The sequence below is a fragment of the Chelonia mydas genome, chromosome 15, assembly GCF_015237465.2.
Source record: "Chelonia mydas isolate rCheMyd1 chromosome 15, rCheMyd1.pri.v2, whole genome shotgun sequence".
In the NCBI taxonomy this organism is placed as follows: Eukaryota; Metazoa; Chordata; order Testudines; family Cheloniidae; genus Chelonia; species Chelonia mydas.
The window spans coordinates 14325683-14346781 of record NC_057856.1 but is presented as its reverse complement, the minus strand read 5'-3'; the positions used below and the strand labels follow the sequence as shown (position 1 = coordinate 14346781).

Sequence of the window (21099 nt, the reverse complement as noted above, 5' to 3'; positions counted from 1 at the left end):
CCTCTTGGTCGTATCAATGAAACACATCTGTACTGAGACAAATTGGCCTGCTCCTCACAGTCCTTCTATGCGTGAGCAGTAATATGGCCCAGTGGTTTGGGCGCCAGCTTCGGATTTGGGAGACCATGGTTCAATTCCCTGATCTGCCGCAGATTTCTTGCGGGCCTTTGGGAAAGTCACTTAGTGGCTTTCTGCCTCTGTTTCCCATCTGTAAAATGGGGCTAATAGCACCACTGCCTCTGGAATGCTGTTTCAGTGCCTGATGCTGATCACGTGTGGAGCAAAAGGGAAGGACCCAGCCGCTTTGCTCCATGGGTGTCCAAGTGCCTTCCTGACTGTCCAGTGACAGGAGTAAGGCCCTGACTCCCCCTGCGGTTCAGAGACAGCCAAATCTCGGTGACATCATTCCTGGCCTCCAGCTGACGTGGCGAGTGAGGGGACTGCTGATGTGTTGGCTTAGTGTTCTGCTTTAATTGTGGCATCTTCTCCTCCCAGACTCTGGGCCGCTGCAATAAAGCAGATGTTCTATTGTGCCGCTCATTATAAAGTGGAGTGGCTGGATTTCAGCAGCCAAAACATTACCGATCAGGGAGACTGTCTGGCTTCCTTCCTCGTTACAAGGTTACGCACCTCGCAGATTAATGTTACTCACCATGGTTTCCACTGAAACGATCCCAGCTCCCTGGCAGCCTACAGCTGTAGACAGCAGAGCCAGCCATTTGCTGCCATTGGGCTCACCGGTGGTGGTGTGATGGTTCTTCAATCACTGGGCACCTGTCCCCTTTTGTCTCCATGTTACATCGTGGCGACTGCGGTAGCCCAACGACGCTTTTGTGTTCGTGGCCTCACAGGGTGGCTTTGGCTCCATCTCGATGGCTTATCAGGGGAGTGAAGCAGGGACAAGGGCTTGCGGCTGCCTTGGCACGAAGGCCTCAGGCTTACAGGTGACCATCGTGGTGGCTGTGGAGCATCCAAATGGCTGCTAGTGCATAGACCCAAGAGAACAGCCCCAACCAGCCAGGGCGGGGAGGCCTCCGTGTCCGAGGGGGCTGTGTGCGGCGGGGAACGACGGCCAAAGCAGGGCGAAGGGGTGGGGCTGAGATGGGCGCGGAGAACCTCTGCAGGGGAGACGTGGGAGGAGCGGGGGGAAGAAGAAACCAAACCCAGCGAGGAAGCTACTCGGGGAAGCAGAGCCTGCTTTTCAGGGACTGAAACTACTAGCTGAGAGAGCAGGGGCCGCCTGTCATGCTAAATATAGGCCCTGGCCCAGCGAGGAAATCCTGCTGAATTATGAATGAGGCTTGACTAAGACCCGGCTCATTAATATTGATGAAGATCGGCTAAGCGAGCGGCCGTCTTTCGTGGGGGCGGGGGTGCGTGGAGGGAGAGGCTAATGAAAGCGTTGGCAGGTGCTGTGTCCTTTGCGGCCAGAGAGAGCTCGCGGGTGGACGGGCTGCGTTTACCAGCACTCGCTCGATTAAAGCAGGAAAGCCAGGAGCCCTTGGCAAACCCAGCTCCATTTTAACACGCGCCCCAGGAAGCCTCCTCTTGCTGGCGTCCTCACATGACGACACCAGGACCCTTCACTCCGTGGTAGCTTGCCCCCATGTGGCCCATGTTTTACCCCCTTCCCTCTCACCCCGACCTCTCTCTCTCTCTCCAGGCCCCAGGTACTGGAAGGATCTGGCAAAAGGCTGCGGGGGAGATAACCAGTCGCCCATTAACATTGACAGGCGCAAAGTGCAAAGGGACAGGAACCTAGGAGACATCCTCTTTGAGGGCTACGACCAGGCCCCGCCGGGCAAGTGGAAGCTCATGAATAACGGGCACACGGGTGGGTATTTGTGCCAGACTCCCTCTCTCCCTCCTTCCTTGGCCCCTCAAACTCTCTTTTCCGCGGGGAGATGCACTGCCCAGGGCCGGATCAGTGAGCTTGACTCATTGCAGGATTCCCTTCAGTATGATGTATTTATTATTTCTACTGTGGTAGCAGCTGGGAGCCCTGTCATGGCCCAGGACCCCATGGTGCGTGCTAGGTGTTGGACAAACACAGAACATGATCCCTGCCCAGAGGAGCTCACAGTCTTGCATCTGGCTCTGTTATTAACCTGAGAATGCATTGTGCCCGAGAAGAATGGCCTTGAGGTTTGCTCAGCTGCATGGAAATTATAGAGGTGTGAGCTGGCTGATTGGACTCTTTTATGTGCTCCTCCATTCACATGTATTCACTCCCACGCTCCCAGCCACCTCTACCCCATCTGCTTTGTGTACACGAGAGGTCGCCGATGTCCTGGGTGAGGCTGGTGGGATTGCAGCCATGTGTTTTCCCTCTGTAACTTCGCTCTGACCCATTTACAGCAATGATGAGTCTGGAAGGCGAGTCTGTGAGCGAACATATCAATATCACCATTGGGGTTCTTCTTGAGAAGTACCGAGCCCTGCAGTTCCACTTCCACTGGGGGAACCTCAAGGGGAACGGCTCAGAGCATACCATTGATGGAGACCAGTTCCCCATGGAGGTAAGCGGGGAGAGGTGGTCATGCCTTGTGGGAGTTGTAGTTCATAGTAGCGGTAGTGTTCACAGCAGCATATTGCTGAGAACTCCACCCCTGTTGCTGACAAAGATCATGATTAAGACTGTGCACTCAAACCGCACAAGATCCCAGCTAAATGTGTATATCTTAGGTTCAGCAAACCCCAGGTGAACCCACATGTCTCTGGATTTTGTGTTTGGCAGAGCTGGTTGGAAAATATCCTCCCCCGTCCCCCTGGAAAATTTCAATGAAAAAAACGAATGAATATTCATTTTCATTGAAGCTTTCCGCGGACAATTTCAAAGTTTCAATGAATAATCTTAAACCAAAATATTTCTTTTCTGAAATGCCGCCACAGTGCCTCATGGGAGTTGTCGTTCAGGTGCCCTCATGCACCCATTCACTTTTATAGGCCTGGTTCCCTTGTCGGACGACACCTTCTGCGATGCAGCACGGTCTCCCCTCTGAGTGAAGGGAGGCCATGCACCAGGCCATGGCACGTCATGGGAGACGTAGTTCGGGTGAGGAGCCCAGCCCATAGAGGGAAACCGGCACCTGAGGCACCCGTACTACAACTCCCATGAGGCTAAGCTGCTCCACACCGGAGTCTGTCCCATGAGTGGGGTGTGGGATCCTGCAGCTACAGAGATCGCTGGGACGCATGCTCAGAACACATTCAGTATGGTTCATTTAAAAATGGTGACCTTTTCATGAGGGGGCGAGTGTTTTCTCCCCATCCTGCCCACTTGACTCAAGATGCCCATCCTGTTCGGAGCTATAAGGTGATAAATATCCCACCCTTCAAACTGTCTGACTGGGCAAACTGCTAAGGGCTTTAGGATACTGGACTGGACCTGTTTGCGGGTCATTAATGAGTCATTAGCACAGGGGTGGCCAACCCCAGCCTGAGACGGAGCCAGAATTTGCCCATGTGCATTGCCAAAGAGCCACAGTAATACGTCAGCAGCCCCCCATTAGCTCCCCAGTCCTGCTCCCAGCGCCTCCCACCCACCGGCAGCCCCGCCGATCAGCACCTCCCCCTCCCTCCCTGCACCTCCTGATCAGCGTGCAGGAGGCTCGGGGTGGGGGGGGGGAGAAGGAGTGAGGGCACGACAGGCTCAGGGGAGGGGGCGGAAAGGGGTGGAGTGGGGGCAGGGCCTGTGGCAGAGCCAGGGGTTGAGCAGTCAGCTAAACCGGCACACTGGAAAGTTGGCGCCTGTAGCTCCAGCCCCGGAGTTTGTGCCTATTCTAGGAGCCGTGTATTAATTGGTGATTATGAGGCTATGTACAACGGGGTGCATGAATGAACATGGGTGCGTCTCTGCAGAGTGCATGCCCAGGGAGAGTAGGTAGCCAGGGAATACCTGAGCGCAATTGCTCCAGTACCCTCCTGTTCTTGGAGGGAATGACATTTTAATGCAGCCGTAAAACACCGAGGGCCTGATTCTGCTTTGCACTGAGAGCCCTTTATGGCACTCTGGCAGTGTAAAGAGGCCTCAGAGCGAGAGTGACTGTCATTGATACCTATGCTAAGGCCCTCTTGCACTTCCAGAGTGGTGTGAAGGGCTCCTAGTGTCAGGGATGTGGATGTGGATGCCCACAGCGTTAAGGAGGGCTGGAAGGGGAGAGCTGAGTGTCCGTTTGCTGTCCCTGTGACTGATGGGGTAAAATACCACAATGGCTTGGAACAGGTCCCACCCTCCTTCTGTGTGTCTTCCTCTTTAGCTGCACGTTGTTCACATGAACACCAAGTACAAAACCTTCAGCGAGGCCAAAGGGCATCCGAATGGGCTGGCTGTCTTGGGCTTCTTGTACAAGGTACGTCAAAAACACCCTGTCCCTGGCTTGCACATTCACTGCCAGATTCCTCCGAGTTACCCTGAGGAAGTGGCAGAGAGTAGCCTGCATTCTAGGCCCTTTAATAAACAAACCCTCCATTGCTGGAGATCCCATCCTGTGCTGTGTTGAACTGTGAGCTGCCACATCACCAGCTTGTATCATTGGCATCAGTCTAGAGAGAGACTCTCAGGCTGGGGCATGCAGGTAGGGCATTGCCCGGAGAGTACCTGCTCTGGGTCTAAAGACCCTTGACCCTGCCAAGTCAGCCCCTTTAACCAGCACCAGAAATGGCACTTTGTCTCCAAAGCTGATGGAAACGCTCCCGCAGTGCCCTGGGGTCTGGTTGCCACAGCTCAGGGGTGCTGCGAATCCTCAGGTCACAGGCTGTGTGCCTGCAAGGCCTGAGAAACACGTCTGTGGCTCGCTTCAAAGTCACTGTGTTCACTGTACCCTAGCGGTAACTACTGGTTTAATCTCTGATTTGAGATTTTAATCCATTGTGTAACTGGTGCATCGAATGCGGGGGGACAGGGGAAAATACAGTCCTCTGTGCCCAGTGCATCCAATGGAATGCAGCAGGAAAAGGTTTGAAATTCACCCCAATGGAAGAATAACCCAAGAACACGAACCCTCTGGACAGAGTAGAAATCACCACTGAATTGCACTGCAGCTAAACCGAATGTGGCATCTTGAGGCAGTCACAGGGGTTCCCTGTTTTTGTAAAGCAAATGGACAAATGTGTATTTTAACACAGCCTGATTCACCCAGCTCTCCCACCAACGCTGTGCTGCTGTCGGGAGCTGCCTAGAATGTAGCCAAGTTCTCATTTTGTTCAAAGGCTGTTCCATCCCGAGAGCTGCCCCATTGCTCATTCCAGCGCCAGGCCACTTAGCGTGCAGAAAGTCACAAATTTCCATGTCTGAAAACATTCACCTTCTGGCTGTCATTGCAGCTCCTACGAACCACGTGCTTTTTGCTGCAGTTTGACGTGCCCAAGAGTGAAAAATGACTTAGAATGCATAAAGAGGGATCAGATGGGGCCGTGGGGTTAGATGGACCCTATTGATCATTTCCTTCCAGGAAGAATAGGCTTGAGCACACACACTTAGCCTTTTCTGGGTTGCAAGTAATGTTCCAGGCTCAATAAAGCACTTGAACCCTGCAGGAGCATTACTGTATCTGAGTTCTGATCACTGCAGGGTTTGGTCCATTAATTACATAAATTATGTTTTCGATACACTAAGTATCGACACACTTATAGTCTAAATTACTTCTGATTTTTTATTAAGAAGCATCAATAAAACAAGAAAGAACAAAACTAAAGTCTCCAGGAGAGAGCACGGTGTGGGTGTCTCTTCTGCAGCTGAATGGAGCCCAGCAGATGTCTAGAAATGTAAAGGTGCAGTGCACAGAAGACAAAACCTTCTACGTTGCCACGTGGTCCGTAACAGAGATCATCAGCCAGTCGGATTGCTCTCTCTGTCCAAAAGATTTTATAAACCTTAAAGAATACTATTGAAAGACTAAAAATTAAAGTTAAGCAGATAGGTAGTGGGAGGTCAGCTGGGAGTTTATAGGTTTGCGAGACCATTGCCGCAGCTGGGGCAGTGCTCTCTTCCCCCGCTCCCCTGGATATGAACTGTGCAAAGCCAGGGTGGTTGGAGTCCAGGTCGCATTGGAACCAGCTCTCCAAAGTACAGGTGAATGGTGAGAGCTGAATCAGACTTGTGTGAATCAGTTATATGATATCCCCCTCCTGACAATGGTGTTAGCAGCTGGGGTTCCAGACACCTGCAAACACCATTGAAAATAGCTTTCCTGACTGCCCATTATGCCGCTTATGAAAGAAAGTCACACGCAATGGCTTAAGGGTTCTGGGAAAACTTCAATTAGCTGACGTGGCAGCGAACCTGTGTGGTTTATGTCAGTGCAGAGCCATTTCTGTGGAGCTAGGAATGTGTGTGTGAGAGATAAGGGAAGAGGAAAGGAGTGCAAATATTTACGTACAGTGACTGCACTTAGAAAGCTGCTTCTGTTCTCTCCAAGGGGAGAACGCAAAGCATGGAAAAAAAGTCTTTTTAATAATAATAAACCTTGTGTTTCTATAGTGCTCTCTGTCCACAGACTCAAAGTGCTTTGAAACACTAGTGATGAAGGGGGATTATTATTCCTAGTTTATAGGCAGGGAAACTGAGGCCCTGATCAGCGATGTGATTTGCCCAAGGTCACCTTGTAAATCAGAGATAGCAATATAGAAATAGAACCCACGTCTGTTGACTTGCAGTCCTGTGCTATAACCAGGAGACCACCCTTTCTCTCAGCCTTGTTGGCTTTGTTTTGAGCCCATGACATTTGGCTGTACAGCAGGTGCATAGGAAGAGAAGTGTTTTGGTCCCCTACTGATCTCTCTCTCTCTGCCTCTCTGCTGGTAGGTGTGACCCTGTTGTGTACCGGTGAGATGAAAACCAGCATCACGTCTCACAAAGATGCTTAACCCACTAGCTATCCTGACAGCATGCCGGGGTGGGAGCTTCATGTCTACTGGGGGCCTCCCTAGTCACCTACTTTGCTGTTTGCTGGGATAGGATAGTGATCAGGATGTTGTCCGGTACAGTGACCTCGCCCGCCCTGCAGAGGAGCTTACGACCTAGCAACCTGAGATTGGTTTTGTCTTGTGATCAGAATGAGATCCTTATCCCATCATAGCCTTTGTCTGCAGTTTTGTCTGCAATGCATGGCTGCTGGAGTGTTCCCCCATTAAGCTGTCACTGAAAAACATACCGAATCTTGGAGATTTAAAAATACCCCCCACATTCCGCTGTTGATCAGGGCAGAGAAAGGGCAGTTTTGACTGACAGCTTGAGCAGACAGCATTCAACTACCGTTTAAGAACTGAAGTTGACATCCCAGCTTTCTATTGTATCGCTTCCCCTTGCAGAATAGCAGCTCACTGTGGGCACGGCTTAGGGAGCAGTAGTGAAATCTACAATAGGCGTGTAAAGGAAGTTTTAAAGCAGCCTCACTGGAATGCGTTACCTAGGGAGGTGGTGGAATCTCCTTCCTTTGAGATTTTTAAATTCAGGCTTGACAAAGCCCTGGCTGGGATGATTTAGTTGGGGACTGGCCCTGCTTTGAGCAGGAGGGTTGGACTAGATACCTCCTGAGGTCACTGCCAACCCTGATATTCTATGATTCTCATGTGGGAAATGTCACTAAAGATCCCACGGCATGTTTCATAAGAGGTGGGTGTTAACTCTAGTGCCATGGCCCAATTCGCCCTTGGTATTGACATCAGCCTTCTTTGAACTCCTGCAGCGTCTGCAGGATGCTATTATTCACTGCTGGGTAGAGTCGCTGCATGTTGATGAGCAATGATTGCGCACACCTCGCAGGTGGCTGAGTTTCAGTGAAGGTGGACGTGAGCCAACTGTATAGTTCACACGTTAGTTTGTAAGCACTTTGGATCCTTTTGAGATTAGCAGGTGCTGTAGAATAAAAATCTCCATCGTAGTCCAAGGTGGGGAAGCACAGCACAAGCATAGGTTTCCAGACACCCATTGCTCTCCACAAGAGCTGCAAACGCACTTGGGTTCCTGGGTACCCAGTTTTTGTCTGGAACCATTTGGACTAACCTTGTAAATAGAATCCTCAAGATCTGCCCTTGGCCGGTCGTTCATTCTCCCTCTGTAATGCTTGGCAGGTGTCGGATGCTGATAACTCCAATTACAACACGATTGTAGCTGGCCTGAAGAACATTTCCCGTCAAGGTGAGTCCTCCCGCTCCTCTGCCATCTCCACTCCAGGGCAGGCAGAATAGAGAATGAGAGGAACCCAGAAGCAGGAGGGAAGGGGATATGCAGGGGCACCAGTCACTGGTTTCAAGGACCTTTGACTCATTTCCATGCCACAGTGTAACTGGGTAGTTCCCGGTGGGTTAACACAATGTGGGCACAGGTATGTTACTGCCATCCAACTACATAGGCTGCCCATTGTCTAATTCAAGGATGCTCTGCTGTGCACAGCTCCTTTTGAGAATCAGTGGCACTGGGCTTCCTGGGGCCCATGCATGGTGTGGAAAGTCTGGAACCCAGGGCCAGTTTGGGGCTGTCTGAGCCAATGACCTGCTGATGCTGTGTTGGGTTCTCATTCTGTGCTAGGGGAGGAGCAAAGCATGTCAGCCGTGCCTGATGCCCTCCTGCCACGTGCTCACACTGTTACCTGTTGACTGACTTGTGGAGGAGCAGTGAGGGCAGCCTCCACAGGGTCTGCCAGGCGGAGCCAAGATGCTGCTGTTGCACCTGGCGGTCTAGCAGCATCTGTGGTGGCAAAGGATGCAAGGGGGAGGCAGGGTTGAATGGTGCCCACTGTAGCTTTCGAAGTGTCAGCTCTTCCAAGTCGTTCATCCCCCAGATGGGCTTTTATGATGATGGCTTTTCTCTCTCTCTCTCAAGGGGATTCTGTGGATTTAGCATCCACATTTTGCTTGAACAACCTTCTTCCCAGCATGGCCAATCTGTCCAAGTACTACCGCTATCAGGGCTCCCTGACCACCCCGGACTGCGCAGAGGTTGTCGTCTGGACACTGTTTGAGGAGCCCATCCCTATCAGCCAGTCTCAGGTAAAAGTGCGTCGCAGCTCTCTGGTGAATCCAGCAGAGGGTCTTCAGTATGCAGAGTTCCTTCCCACTCCCAGCTCCTGGTCAGCGGTTCAGGGAGCAGAGATCCTGCTCAGGTTGTCTCCTCTTACCATCAGTGCCCACTGAAATACCACACAGGACCATCTGCTGCAGGTGCTGGACTTGAAACCCATTCCAGATGGGCACAAATAATAATTTCAAGTACATGTGCTCCCAAGGGAAATAGCATCCAAGCAATATGGGCTTTGCAATTCCGACCTGGTGCATCTCCTCCTGGGGATGGTACTCTGCACCATTCTGTGTGTCAGGGCTGGGCAACCCGTGGGGAGTCAAACCCCGCCTCCTGTGTGTACGCTGATTATCTTTGAAAATAAGAGCACGGAGTTCCTCCTGCTGTGATTAGTAGCGTAATATTATTTGTTCTTCAGTGAGTATCAGGCAGTTGCCCGTGTACCAAATTGTCAGTGCGCGTGTTGTGTCCCCAGAAGATGGCAGCCTGTTACAGCTCGCAGTTGTTTAGCTCATGCTTCAAGCTCTGAAGGTCCCATGTCATTTTCACTGGTTTGCGCTGGAAAGTGAATACGGTCGTTTCTTCTCCTTAACTGGATGGCTGCAGCAATAATCATGTGACTTATGTAGCCACTTTTCGTTTTATTTCTTTAGATTGAAACAATAATAAATCACTTGCACAAGAAGCTCTAGGGGCCCTGACAACTAACTCGTTTTCTAGCAACTTAATCAATCATGACCACTAGGCAACATTAAAAAATCATACATGGATAGCGCACATTGCCTGCCAGTGGCAATCAGCAACCAGGAACAAATTAACTAAGCCAGACAGTAAATCAAAGGAACAGAAAAGCTGCTCTCCACCCCCAGTCTCTCCAGAAACATCCTTGCAACCTCCCCACCAAAACCCTGCCGAATAAACTGGGGATCGGGTAGCCAGAAATTCCCAGAAGTGAGCTACATTTGCCACAAATGTTCAGATCAAATAGCTCAGCCAGCTGTGCTCCGGGTGCACTGCCCTGCTGCGCTGGCACGTTCCCTCTTAGGACCACTGGGCAAAGGCTGTATGGGCAGCGGTGCCCCAGATTACCTGCTGGTTCCTTTTCCTGATTCCAAGAGGAACAGGCAAACAGGTGGAAAGTCCTCCTCTCCTGGCTCAGTGCTGCTCTGCAAACCCAGCTTCCCTGAGGCAGGCACAGCCTGGCCAGCCAAGTGCGTTCCAAAGCCATCCGTTGGGCCTCAAATATAAGGAGATTTTCCAAAAACAATGATCTGGGGTTCATGGTGTTGGCCTGCTGGTTTCCAAGCTGCTGGGTGAATTTGAGTCCTGTTTTCAAGGGTTTCTCCACAGCTGTGAGAACTAGATTAAACTTTTTTTTTTTTTTTTACCTGAAGCAAGATTCTCATGGGATCACTTGACTCCAGGAGCTGGGTCTTTAAGAAAAATGCCAAGTATCAGGAGCCTTGTCCAAGAGTGAGCAACCCTGAGTCACAGGGAAGCACTGGGATGGATTTTGATGTCTGCCTAGGCCCCAATTTAGCAAAGCATGTGCTTAACCTGAACCAGGTGTTTAAGTCCATCCGTGTTCAAGAAAGTCCTTAAATGTGCATTTAAAGATGAGCACGTGCTTAAAAACTTTGCTGAATCAGGGGCCTGAAAAGTATTTTGGCTGAACATAATGAAATGGCTTGAAATCTCTCTGTGTCTCTCACATCTGCAGCTGAATGCATTTGTCAACACAGTTCACTTCCCAGCCACTGGCACGTCTCTGATGAAAATGACCAACAACTTTCGACCGCCACAGCCTCTCAAGAACCGAAAAGTCTACGCGTCCAAAGATGCCACGATCAGCTGCAGTGCCATGCCCAGTGTCAGCCTCCTGCTCCTTCCTCTGCTCTTGGCTCTCCAGATTGTCCACTTCTCAGGCCCCTCCTAAAAGCCCCTCTCCCGACTCCCTCCCTTCTTTGTCATGAATGGTTTGTGATTATTTTATGATTTCTTCAAATTAGTGCTTCCACACTGTGATCATTTTCTAGCCACAGGACTGAAAATGATGAATGAAATGAAAGCAGATTGGCAGGGGGTACATAAGAATGGCCGTACTGGGCGGGACCAAAGGTCCAGTATCCTGTCTTCTAACAGTGGCCAATGCCAGATGCCTCAGAGGGAATGAACAGAATAGGCAAGTCTCGAGTGATCCATCCCCTGTCGTCCAGTCCCAAGCTCTGGTAGTCAGAGCCTCAGGGACACTCAGAGCAGGGGGGTTGCATCCCTGACCATCTTGGCTTATAACCATTGATGGACCTATTCTCTGTGAATGTCTCGAATTCTTTTTTGAGCCCAGTGATCCTTTTGGCCTTCACAACACCCCCTGGCAACGAATTCCACAGGTTGACTGTGCGTTGTCTGAAGAAGTACTTCCTTTGGTCTGTTTTAAACCTGCCGCCTATTAATTGGATTGGGTGACCCTTGGTTCCTGTGTTGTGAAGGAGTAAATAACAATTTCTTCTTCACTTTCTCCGCACCCCTCAAGATTTTATAGACCTTGATCACATCTCCCCTTAGCGGACTCTATTCTAAGCTGAACAGTTCCAGTCTTTTTGTACCTCCTCATATGGAAGCTGTTCCATCCCCCTGATTATTTCTGTTACCAGTCTCTGTAGCTTTTCCAATTCTAATAAATCAATTTGGAGATGGGGTGACCAGATCTGCATACAGTATTCCAGGTATGAGCATACCACAGATTTATCAAGTGGCATTATGATATTTTCTGTGTTATCATCTATCCCTTTCCTAATGATTCTTAACATTCTGTTCGCTTTTTTTGGCTGCCACTGCACATTGCACAGATATGTTCGGAGAACTATCCACGAAGACTACAAGATCTCTTGCTTGAGTGGCAACAGCTAATTTACACCCCATTGTTTTGTATGTGTAGTTGGGATTATGTTTTCCAATGTGCATTACTTTGCAGTTATCAACATTGAATGTCATCTGCCATTTTGTTGCCCTGTCACTTGGTTTTTCAAGATCCCTTTGTATCGCGTCACCGTCTGCTTTGCGCTTAACTGTCTTGAATATTTTTGTATCGTCTGCAAACTTTGCCACTTCGCTGTTTACCTCTTTTTCCAGATCATTTATGAGTATGTTGAAAAAGCACTGGTCCCGGCACAGATTCTTGGGGGGACCCAGCTATTTACCTCTCTCCACTGTGAAAACTGACTTTAGTCCTACCCTTTGTTTCCATCCCTTTAATCGGTTACTGATCCATGAGAGGACCTTCTCTCTTATCCCATGACAGTCTACTTCGCTTAAGAGCCAATGGTGAGGGACCAAAGGAGAAGGAATGTTCATTGCTAGTTTAAAAAATAATAACTAAGACCTGGATTCTGCCAAGACTTTCACTTAACTTTAAGCACATGAGACCTCCCATTAACTCTCCCATTCCTCACATGCTTAAAGTTGAGCACTGGTGTTGCAGGACTGGATCCTTACATCCAGTAATGGCATATTTACAAATGTGACCCCTTTGGTTTTGCCAGCTGTGCTATACTTGGAGTGATGGATGATATGACACACACAGTGCTTTCTATTGAATGAGAAGAAATGTTTAAATGATGTCAAAATGCAATTGTAATAAATCTAGGGTTCTTACATCTCTGGTCGGAATCAGCTGGCTTTTTGTTTGTTTCCATTTGATACTTTGTGCGTCTCCATAGCATCCTGCCGAGGCGGGTTGCCCCATTTGGCTCTAGCTGATCGTCAGTGTTCGAGGTCTTGCAGGGGATGTGTCCATTAGGAGACAAAATCAATTATGTGAGTCAGGTTTATTCTTGGGCGTGATCTTGTTTAGTGACAAAAAATGTGCCCAAAGTCCTTTCCCCTGAACCCAGTAGAAACAGACAGCCCAGGCTCCAGCTCAGAATTGCTTCTCCAGACTTCCTGCTGGCTTCCTGCCTCTACCATACACAGGCAGCAAAACCAATATTCTATTCTCTGCGGTTGCAACCAGGGAAACCCCTCAGCCCATATGGTTTAGCTCCCTCCTGCCATGTGCCTTGGGTGGTCTCTCCATTTTTTGTAGGTGTCTCTTCTACGTAAACATGCTTAATTGCCCCCCTCATTTGAGTCTGTAAGAGTGCTTGTAACCATCCATTAACTTTACGTGGGCCTGGGATAGTCTTTGGATCAAAGACTCACCCATTAGCACCTTTCAATCTAACAGGGGCTTGTGCCTCCCCCCACCTCCGTTACTGTGATGGATTAGAAAAAAGACGGGAAGATTTTTTTATCCAATGTTTTTTTTTGTTTCATTTTTCCCCCATGAAAATTCAGTTCCCCTTCCTGGAAGGCTTGGTGGCCTTATCTGGGTCCCTGGCACCTAGAGCACTAGGAATTTGTCATCCCCTAGTCTCGCTATGAACAGGTCTGGATTTTTTAGCCTTCGTTTCAAAGCACAGGACAGAAGGTTAGATAGTATCTGAGTATTCTCTTGTCGGAGAAATGGAACTGCAACGCAGCTGAGTTCAGGTGTAGACCCAAGCGTCAGGGAGGAAGCCTGGGGGACACCATCCACAGATGGTTTGTAGCTTCTGGACATTCCCGCAGGGTGTTCCCCATGGGCTAAGTGTTCCCTATGGGTGATGAGGCATGAGACTTTGAGTTGAAGGGCCTGATTCCTCCTCTTGTTTACACCAAATCTACTGACTCAATTGGAGTCACTCCTGATTCACACTGTGTCAGTGAGAGGGGAATCCAGCCTTTCAGTCTCCCATTAAGGTACTGTTGGGAGTATAAGACAAATTGTCCATGCCAGCCTTCACCTTGTTTTTTATTGCTGTCAAGAGCTACATCTCCACATGGTGAATCCTCTGGTCCGGCAGGAGGAATGCACTTGGTCGCCCTCTAGAGGAAACTGTTAGGGCTAAAATGACTGAAATGCAATGAAAGTGTATCTGCCAAAACAGCTCTGGCTGCCAGATCTGCTCTTCTGTTCCTTGCTGCCTTTCGTTGCTGAGGACAGGGACTGGGGGTGCCAAGGGAAAGGGAATGGGGACGTTCATAATTTAAGCCCTGAAATTTCAGACTTTAGTCTTGTCTCTTCCTGAATTCTGGAAATAATAACCTAGATCACCTTCCAAGAGACAGAACAATGGCTGGGGGTGGGAAGGAATGAATAGAAATTCTGTTTATTTTTAAATGTCCTGTCCTAGCTAGCACTGTCATGCCATAGCAGCTGCTGCTTTCACCCCAGAGCTGGCTGCATTTTAGTGGTGAAGGAAACCCAGAGTATAGTTTGTGTGTCAGATTTGCAAACCTGTTTGGGGGATCCTTCAGAATGACAGGTACAATGGCTGGGATTTCCCTAGGAGCCTAAGGGAGCCCACTGACTCTCAATGGGATTTGGGCAACTAAATCCCCAGCAAATAAACCTAAGATTATCTGCATCCCTGCATCTCTCTAATAGCCCCTTTCCTGTGCACTCCCCATAATGTAAATGTCAGAGCTGTTTAGAGCAGGAAAAGCCAATTGAGATAAAAATCACCTGACCTCCCGGGGTTAACACACAAAGAGGGCTGAGGTCCCTGGCTTTTCTGCAAAGAGCGAACCTGATCTCAGGAGCCTGAACTTTTCCTTTTATTCTCAGTAATTGCAGGTTTAAATTTAGAACTGGAGAAAAATGAATGTAGTCTAAAGTTTGCTCTGGAAAAGGTCAGCCAATTTTAGTGCATATAACCCAGTCCCCTGCACCCACCCAGTCCTTTCAACTGAGCCTTTTCCCTGGGGAAGGGCTTTCTCTTTCACTCCCTGCCCATCATTGGTTTTCACTGTTCAGAGAGCCCCATGATTTATGGAGGGGCAGCAGTCGGTTCTAAAAAGGCCCATTTTCAGAGAGATGCTTCATAGCTTGAATGCATGAATTAGAGACCTGTAGGGCTGAGGCTAGTAGGTCTAGCCACAGGTAAGCTTCCTTTCTTTTCATTTTAGGGTCCGAGTTCCAAACCTGGCCTAGGTCCCAGATAGAATGAGTCTAGAGGTCTCGTCTGAGCTTAGTGGATACTCGTCCACCAGCTGCGAAAAAGTCACAATGGTGCTGTGTGGGTTTATTAACGAATGAATATACATGCAGCGCTTGGAGATCTTCCAAAGGAAGGTGTTAGAGAAGTGTAAAATTTTAACAATGAAAAGGGCAAGATTTCCTAAGTTGGTTGACTAAAGTTAGGCAGCTACATCCATATTAAGACACGAAATAAATTGCTTGATTTTTTTTGTTGGTGCTGAGCATCCATGGCGCCCGGGATTTCAGGAGCAGCTGCCGGGTCCTTCTGAAAATCCACTTTTGGCCACTTCTTGAGGGGCTTAAATATGGATTTCTGCACCTAACTGTAGTAGCCCAACTTTCAAAATGGGGCCCACTGTTTATACATTGGTTAAAAAGCAGATTATCCAGAAGAATATGAGAGCTGCCCCTTCAAAGATCCCCTCCCCTAGGCAGAGCTTTGGTAAAAGTAGGGTGAAGGTAGGAATTCATTTTGCCGTGGCTGCTTACTCCTTGATCTAAGCATAAGACACAGACAGACAAACAGACGTGGGGGGTACGTGGAAATGATGAGACAATATTAGTGATAGGCAGTGGTCACTGAACACCAGTGCCTAACTCTTGTCAACTTTTTCTGAAGGCATCATGGCAAAGGAGAGTTTTGCAGAAGGAGTTGATGGAAGATAATGAGGCAGCTTTGTGGATGTTTATGGGGAGCCCTTCCCAAGTGTGAGGAGCAGCATGGGAGAAAGCACAAAGGTGCTTGTTTGAAAACGTAAAAACTAGCTAATCGAGGATGGCACCAGGGGCTGATTGGAGGTGAGGGACATCTCAACAAGGAATGAAAGCTGATAGGGAGGGTGGGGATTGACTGTGAAGGGCCTAGAAAGTAGGAAAGCCAAGTAGCTTAAGTTTCATGTGATAAAGAAAGGGGAGCCCGGGGAGGGATGCAAAGAGAGGGATGACGCTATCACAGTGACGGGCTATGAAAATGATCTTTCCCGTGCTGTTCTGATGACAAGATTGCGTTTGTCAAGGGCAGAGAGAAGAATGTTGCAAGAGCTGAGATGTGAGACGATGAGAGCTTGGATGAGAATTTTGACTGTCTGGATGGATAAGAAAGGCTGCATCTTACAAATGTTATTCAGAAAGAATCAGCAAGGTTTGGACATTGACTTGGACGTCTCCCTAGGTCCAGGCTAAGATGATACCCAGGTTACAGGCCTGAGTGAGAGGCAGGATGGTGGTGGTGTCCTTAGTGATTCAGAAAGGAGGTAGCAGGGAGGACTTGGAAGAGCAGGGAGATTGAGAGTTCTATTTGGCCGTATCGAGCTTGAGTTGATGGCTAGGCATGTACAAGGAGATGTCAAAGAGACCGGCCAAGATTTTAGTTTGGACAGGAGGTGACCGGTCTGGAGTAGAGAGGTAGATCCCTGAGTCCTCAGCATACAGATGGCAGTTTAATGTGTGTTTGAGGATGAAATTACCCAGAAATAAGCCCAGAGACAGAAGAGAAGGGGGGTGGGGGGAGGTGGACTTGTATTTGGCTGATAGTGGAATATTTTGCAGTAGGTGTTCCCCTTCCCCCCCAGTTTCATGTGTGCAATGACTGATAAATGTATCTGAACATTCCTGTGACATACACAAAGTTTACTGAGAATTATAAAAATGCCATAGCCAAGGAAGTTTTTCTGAGCACCCCCACCTGCCTCTGTGGCTGAAGGTGTCAGCTGTCTTAGGGAAAACCATAGACAGATTAGATTTAATGAGAGAGCTGTGACATTTCAAAGAGCAGTCATTGTGCGACAGCGGGAGAAATTTACTATTGTCTACAACATTTCAGGAAGTGCTTCTTAGTGATTACTGTGATGGGATCCCTGAGGTGCAGCCTGGGACTCTGGGACAGCTGTGGCCCCTTAACTCTCCAACCTGGGCTGTCTCTCTCAATGCTTTGCTAGTGACATGCAGCAAGCCCCTCCAGGCGCTGTGATCACTCAGCACATCCGTATGTGGAGCCCCACACCCAGCTAGATTGCATGGAATGCTCCCAGAGCCACTCATGAATCACACAAAGAAAGTCACCAGAGCCAGTCCCCTCCAGCTCCCAGCCTTGTACCTCAGGAATATAAAGATGAGCAGTGCAAATGTATTAATTGCTTCACCGCTTTGATGGAAAGTGGATATACCCCAACCTTTGTAATCCTGAGCAAACGCCCTTACCAAACACTTCAGGCAAAAAGAAACAGTGAGACAAATTTATTGACAACAAAAGGTAGATTTTAAGCGATAGGCAAAAAGTCAGAGTGAGTTACCAAAATAAAATAAAATGTAAGCATGCAGTCTAAACTTTCGACCCGATTAGACTGGGCAACATCTAGATGAAGCAGTTTTTCCTCACCCCACTAGATATTGTAGTTCAGAGTACATAGGTTTCACCCTTGAAACCTGAGCCAGTCCCCTCTGTTGGAGTCTTCAGTCTTCTGAGTGTCCTTGTTGCTTGCAATGTAGGTGGGGGAAAGAGAAAGGGCCAGCAGGTGGCCACTGGGTTCTGTTTTATATCCTTAGTCCATGTGCTTGGAGAACACACGTCCAGGCATGTCTGGGGGACATTGCTGAGTCCCCAGGCAAGGTTCAGCAATTCCCCTGGGCTGGCCTTGTGCAGGTGAGTCACTGACTCCCTTGCTGGACAATGGCTGGTGATATCTGTTCAGCACCCACCCGGGGGTTGGTTACCTCTTCCCTTGTCATCGTCTCTGGAGAGCTGGGATCTGGGCGCTTCCCAAACCCACAGCATATTTTAGTGAAAACCATACAACAGAATTCTTATAACTTCATATGCATTGATGGTATACATATTTAGATAGAACAATGGCTTTCAGCAGATCATAACCTTTCCCCTGATACCTCACATGGCCTGCTTTATATGCAATATCACAGTTGTCTAGAAATGAGGAATATGAGGGTTACAGGGCACTCCCCTGAGGTACAGAATGTCACAATTACATCTACCTGAACAGTGAGACAACCCAGGCCCTTCTCCTTCAAGTGGCTCCGTGTATGGGAACCGCTGAGTGCTGCAGGGCCCTGTGCGCTGCGGTTCTTCCGCATGGGACATCTTGCAGGATCAGGGCCTTAGTGAAGGCAGAGATGGATTAAATCTTGAAGGTGTCTGCACCAATGTCCAGTTTGTGTTGGGAACTGCAGGGCGTATTCTGGGGAAGGGCTTGGTTCTACCCAGAATACGACCTGCAGTTCCAAACACCCCATGCACAGGACCTACATTTGGTTCTGATTGTTTAAAACACAGAATGAGTCTCTTCCATAAGTAAATGAGGGAAACACAGCAGGTCAATAACGGCAGAGAACACTGAGCAACTGCCCTCCCCAGAATCCATCTGTGAAAACCATTACACCCACATTGTTAATCGTTCGGTACGAGGGAAGGGATAATGATGGAACGGAACGTTGTGACCACAGACTTTTGTCTGGCACCAGGAGTCTTTGCTTTTTGGCTCTTTGGTCTTCTGCCATTAGCTCATAATGACAGGATTTTTATTGTAAAAGAAAAGGTTATTTTTTAAAATAGTATTTGTTAAAGGGCATCAGGAAAACGTTCTGTGACTTGAGCACATCAGTAAATTCTACCGTCTCTTTTTTTCCCATTTTTAAAAAATTGAAATAATATTTAAAGTAAGTAAATACTCTAGCAGAACTCGGATTTCAATAGTCTGTAAGGCAAAATACTCTTCTTCTACATATGTAGGACATATGACATATGGCACTATGCTAAATCAATAACTATAATTTAATAACTTCAAAATAAATAGCTGTCAGACCAACATCAGTCAATGGATTAGGGCAGTGGCTCTCAACCTTTCCAGACTACTGTACCCTTTCAGGAGTCTGATTTGTCTTGCGTATCCCTAAGTTTCACCTCACTTAAAAACTACTTGCTTACAAAATCAGACATGAAAATACAAAAGTATTCCAGCCACGCTAGTACTGAAAAATTGCTGACTTTCTCATTTTACCATTTAATTATAAAATTAATTGATTGGAATATAAATATTGTACTTACATTTCAGTGTATAGTATATAGAGCAGTATAAACAAGTAATTGTATGAAATTTTAGTTTATACTGATTTTGCTAGTGCTTTTTGTGTCGCCTGTTATAAAACTAGGCAAATATCTAGATGAGTTGATGTATGCTGTGGAAGACCTCTGCATGCCCCAGGGATACATGGGGTTCAGAACCACTGGCTTATAGTGGTAAATATAAAGATTAATTTTGTAGGCCCTTATTCAGCAAGGTACTGAAGCACATACCTAACTTTAAAGTAAGTAGTCCCATTAAATCAAGCTCTTGCTTAAAGTTACGCATAGGCTTCAGTGCCCTGCTGAATCCAAGCCAAAGCTGGGTTAGTTTCATTCAGTTGTTGCCATAAAAGTTGCTGGGACTGTATTTCAGTATTTCTTGTTATACTTTTGGATTTTATCATTTATTTCTGGCCACAAACGATGCCAAAAAGATATGTAGTGTGTGCTGTTAAGGGCATCTCTTCAGAGTTAATTACAGATTCGAAATCATCATCATCTATCAACACAGATGCATAGGCCCAGCCTAGGGGTCTAGAGGTAGCATTTTATGCGGTAGTCTGGATTCTACTGGAGCAGAGCAATCAATCCACAATGAATAATCTACCGGAGAAATCATGCCTTTTGCCTGGAAATTGTCCACAAACAGCTTGTGGTGGTCAGTTTTTGGACTGAATCATTGAATTCTGGTCCATAGATTGTTTCATTACCTAAGTGGATGTTGCATCCAGCTCAAGGCTAACATGTATGATTCAACAGTCTGAATGTCCATCTTCCCCGAGAGAAAGGGGTAGAAAGTGGACAGGAGGCAAATAGATAACTGAGCAGGACAGTGGGCCTGAGCCTTTCAAAAGTGACTAGTAATTTTGGGTGCCTAGCTTGAGACACCTCAAAGGGCCCTGATTTTCCCAGGCTGAGCACTTTCTGGAAATTAGGCCCCTTTATGGGGTCTCAAACGGGACACCAGAATGGGGAGGGGCCCAAATTCACTGGTCACTTTTGAAAACCTTGGTCTGGGTTTTTAAACTGGGTGCCCCAATGAAAGTCCAATTTCTGATCTTTGTGATGCGCCTACAACTCCCCCTCCTCCCCCGATTTCAGTGAGAAAGTTGCAACCAGTTCTCTTTTGTCTGGCTGCAGTTCTTCCTCTCAGGGGAAGCGAGAATGAAAGAAGCAGTAAGTATTTTGGTTCAAATATCACTGCTTTGTTTAGGAAATAATTAAGTGGGGAGACTGAGGGAGATTGCATTTTAGAAAACGGACCTTCAAGACACTGACACATCCCAGCTCCAGAGCCCAGTGAGCGAGAGGACTGATCGAAATATTAGTTCACTTAATGGAAGCAGAGCATGAAGAGAGTTTGAACCAACAGGATTCCATGGTCAGACAGCCGGCCTGATTTACTGCACAAGGCGCTCCATCAAGGATGGCAGAAATTCCCCCGTGATCAATTATTCACCAGACAGCACTCGTATGCGCTCACCGATGTAATAGTAACATATTGACGCCAACAGAGACAAATAATTAAATGCTTTGTACAAGGACTGCAGAGTTTAAACAACTTGTCGATTCCCTGGCTCATGCCACACACTGGATGTATGAACAGCACCTGGAAAATAAAGCAATTCCCCAGGGGCCAGATTCTGGCCTTCTTACTTCACCTGAGCAGGGTCATACTCCACAAGCAGTCAGTTCCACTGACGTTCAGTGGATCAAGAGAGGGTTTTGCAATCAGAGCACAACACCAGCGAGATTTCCTTGCTGTGGGCCTGATCCAAAGCTGATTGAAGCCACTGGAAAAGCTCCCCGCCCCCGTCCCGATTTCAGTGAGCTTTGGGTCAAGCCCTGTTTCTATAGCCGGCACAGTGGGGAAAGGCTAATCTGCACATGACAACAGTGCCAGCGGGCGAGTAGAGAGAGAGCCATCACCTGTGGCATCTGGAG

General features: G+C 48.1%; 1 protein-coding gene across 1 annotated transcript in view; it reads left to right on the top strand.

Moving 5' to 3' along the window:
* The window catches only part of LOC102939631 (carbonic anhydrase 15), a 28621-nt gene extending 15946 nt beyond the window's left edge, over positions 1-12675 (top strand). Inside the window, exons 3-8 of the mRNA XM_037878819.2 lie at positions 1664-1834; positions 2359-2519; positions 4260-4352; positions 8074-8140; positions 8825-8991; positions 10740-12675. Of these exons, the coding sequence (XP_037734747.1) occupies positions 1664-1834; positions 2359-2519; positions 4260-4352; positions 8074-8140; positions 8825-8991; positions 10740-10955 (875 nt within the window). The 3' untranslated portion in view covers positions 10956-12675. The remainder of the gene's footprint in view (positions 1-1663; positions 1835-2358; positions 2520-4259; positions 4353-8073; positions 8141-8824; positions 8992-10739) is intronic.
* The last annotated feature ends 8424 nt before the right edge of the window (positions 12676-21099 follow it).